Source organism: Capricornis sumatraensis, chromosome 17 (assembly GCF_032405125.1).
Source record: "Capricornis sumatraensis isolate serow.1 chromosome 17, serow.2, whole genome shotgun sequence".
In the NCBI taxonomy this organism is placed as follows: Eukaryota; Metazoa; Chordata; class Mammalia; order Artiodactyla; family Bovidae; genus Capricornis; species Capricornis sumatraensis.
Window position 1 is genome coordinate 51,192,524 of NC_091085.1, and position 2,247 is coordinate 51,194,770.

General features: G+C 39.7%; 1 protein-coding gene across 1 annotated transcript; it reads left to right on the forward strand.

Annotated features, from left to right (window-relative positions):
• Window positions 1-1,184: 1,184 nt before the first annotated feature.
• On the forward strand, window positions 1,185-1,736 carry MBD3L1 (methyl-CpG binding domain protein 3 like 1). The gene has a single exon (XM_068989448.1). The coding sequence runs from the start codon at window positions 1,185-1,187 to the stop codon at window positions 1,734-1,736; it is 552 nt and encodes a 183-aa protein (XP_068845549.1).
• The last annotated feature ends 511 nt before the right edge of the window (window positions 1,737-2,247 follow it).

The window sequence follows — 2,247 nt, forward strand, 5'->3', positions numbered from 1 at the left end:
AACTTACTAAGAAGGAAGAAGAAATGAGGATCAGCATTGGAAGATAAAAAGATGCTTCTTTAAATATAATTAAAGGAACTTTGAAAATAATGGAATCAGAGATATTTACAGATTTGGGGACTACTACGGTAATATTTCATTGTAGTAGTTAACAGCTTCTCTGTGAAATATCAGGCAAGTTAAGGGACATGAGATGTGTATGAAAGAAAGAGGAAAGTGGAGAAAACCTGAAACAGACTTTGGGGAAAATCCAAAAGTAAATATGCCAACACATAAAAAGAAAACGAAATTTCCAGGCATTATGGATGCTTTTCAATGGATGCAGATGATTTCGGACTTGCAGTGGTAGTAAAATATCACGTTGTGTGCTTTTCTTAGCAGTTTCCATAAGACCAGCATTAGCTATGGTATGTAAGGCAGTCAAGTGCCAGGTTTGAAGTTTTGTTTTGTTTTGTTTTTTGCAAGACAGATGTGATAAGCAGGAAGGAATTTTGGATTATTCCAAGAGAATTACTGAGATCATAGTCCATGGAACCCAGGACTGATATGAGTAGAAGGCAAGAAATTAACATGAAGATATGGTGATCTGGTATAACAGGATCTCGAGGAGCAAGTATCTGTTGCAGGAGTCTTGGGAAAAATCACAGATCAGAAATTAGTAGTGAGTTAGTAAGTTTTCTGAAGTATTTATTTAGAAAATGACCAACTGGGTGGATGTAAACATCAGGGATATGGGTGAGTTGCTAAGGGTGGGACAATTGTTAATGTCACTATATTCTTAAGCTCTAAAGCAGCTATGAAGAAGTCAGTGGGTTAACCAAATGAAGTCACATGACACTGAAGCATTTGGGATTTAGAAAAAGACTGAAGACCATGCGACATAAACTACCCGAACTTGTGCAGCTGAGAGTGATGAGGACAAAAAAGAATATAGTCATATTCATAAAGGAAGGGGTGTTACAAACTGGTGAAGGAGGAATGAGCTGGGGTAACCTTGAGTTTGACCTTGAGCTTTCTGTTCTTGACTCACATCTGCTTGATGACGTTCGATCTAACCCTGGCGGGACAAAGAGAGGCTGAGAGTACAAAAGAGCCAAAATAATGGTCCGAGAAGGCAGATTTCGTTTATCATTTGAATCCAATTTCATGGTTTATTTTCATAGGGTACAAGGACAAGAAGTATGATGGTGAAGACTTCACAGAGGAAGCATTGTGACTGTGGAAAACTATCCAAACCAAAGCCTGGTTTAAACATCTCAATCCCTTTGAGGATGTCCAGTTATATATTCAAGAGACCAGTGACTAGAATCACATCCCATCCCAGCAATGAGGTCAGATGTTATCCCTGGGAGGAAACCTTGAACAATCCCCAACAGCTATACTGGCAGAAGAGACTGCAAGGACTCCAGGCTTGCAGCAGTGCAGGAGAACTGTTAAGTCCTCTGAATCTACCCAAAGCCTTGCAAAAATTTGCACCACATTGCCCAGGTGAGTCCCTGCCAGGGGTACATACAGGTGGTCCAAACTCCACCCCCATGGCCACCCCTGTGTGGTCTTCAGGTTTGTCACAGACCATTCCAGGAGCTGGTTCTGGCACCCCACAGCTCCTCTGCAAACAGTGTCTGGTAACTGAGGAGGATATCAGGAATCAGGAAAGGAGAGTGAAGACAGCAAGAGAGAGACTGGCAATAGTGATGGTCGCTGACAGACTGGCTGGAGAGGCAGAGAAAGTGTAGGGCCAAGAAGGATGCCCTGGGCCAATGCTGTGAAGAAAAGATGATGCACATGAAATTTCACACAACACTTTACTAACATCTCTTTGCAGTGTTCTTGCTTTGAGTTCTTGAAACTAAGATCTACTAATACTTTCCTTTGTTGTAAATTCTGTGTGACAGAAAATATAGACAAGGATTTCCTTTTGAGGTGGGAAGTTGAGTTCTCTCATTTTTAATTACTATGTATGTTATTTGTATTTTAAAGTTAACAGAGTCATCAAAGTCATAAGATTACTCAAAGTTTTGCTCTCACAGTTACAAACTCCCTAGTCTGGATTACATTTTTTGTGTGTATTTGTAATATTTCCCAATAGATTCCCAAACATCTCATTAAAAGAATTTTACATCTATATTCTCAAATAAGATATCTCTTTCCATTTTTCTGAGTTTCGTTGCATATGAATTCAGAAGCGCAAGTAATGAATACCAGACTTTCCCTTGTTTTCTAGACCTACTTGTGTTTGAAATTTCA

Excerpts from the sequence above, each read along its gene's own strand:
- MBD3L1 (XM_068989448.1), top strand. The coding sequence starts at position 1,185 with ATGGTGAAGACTTCACAGAGGAAGCATTGTGACTGTGGAAAACTATCC.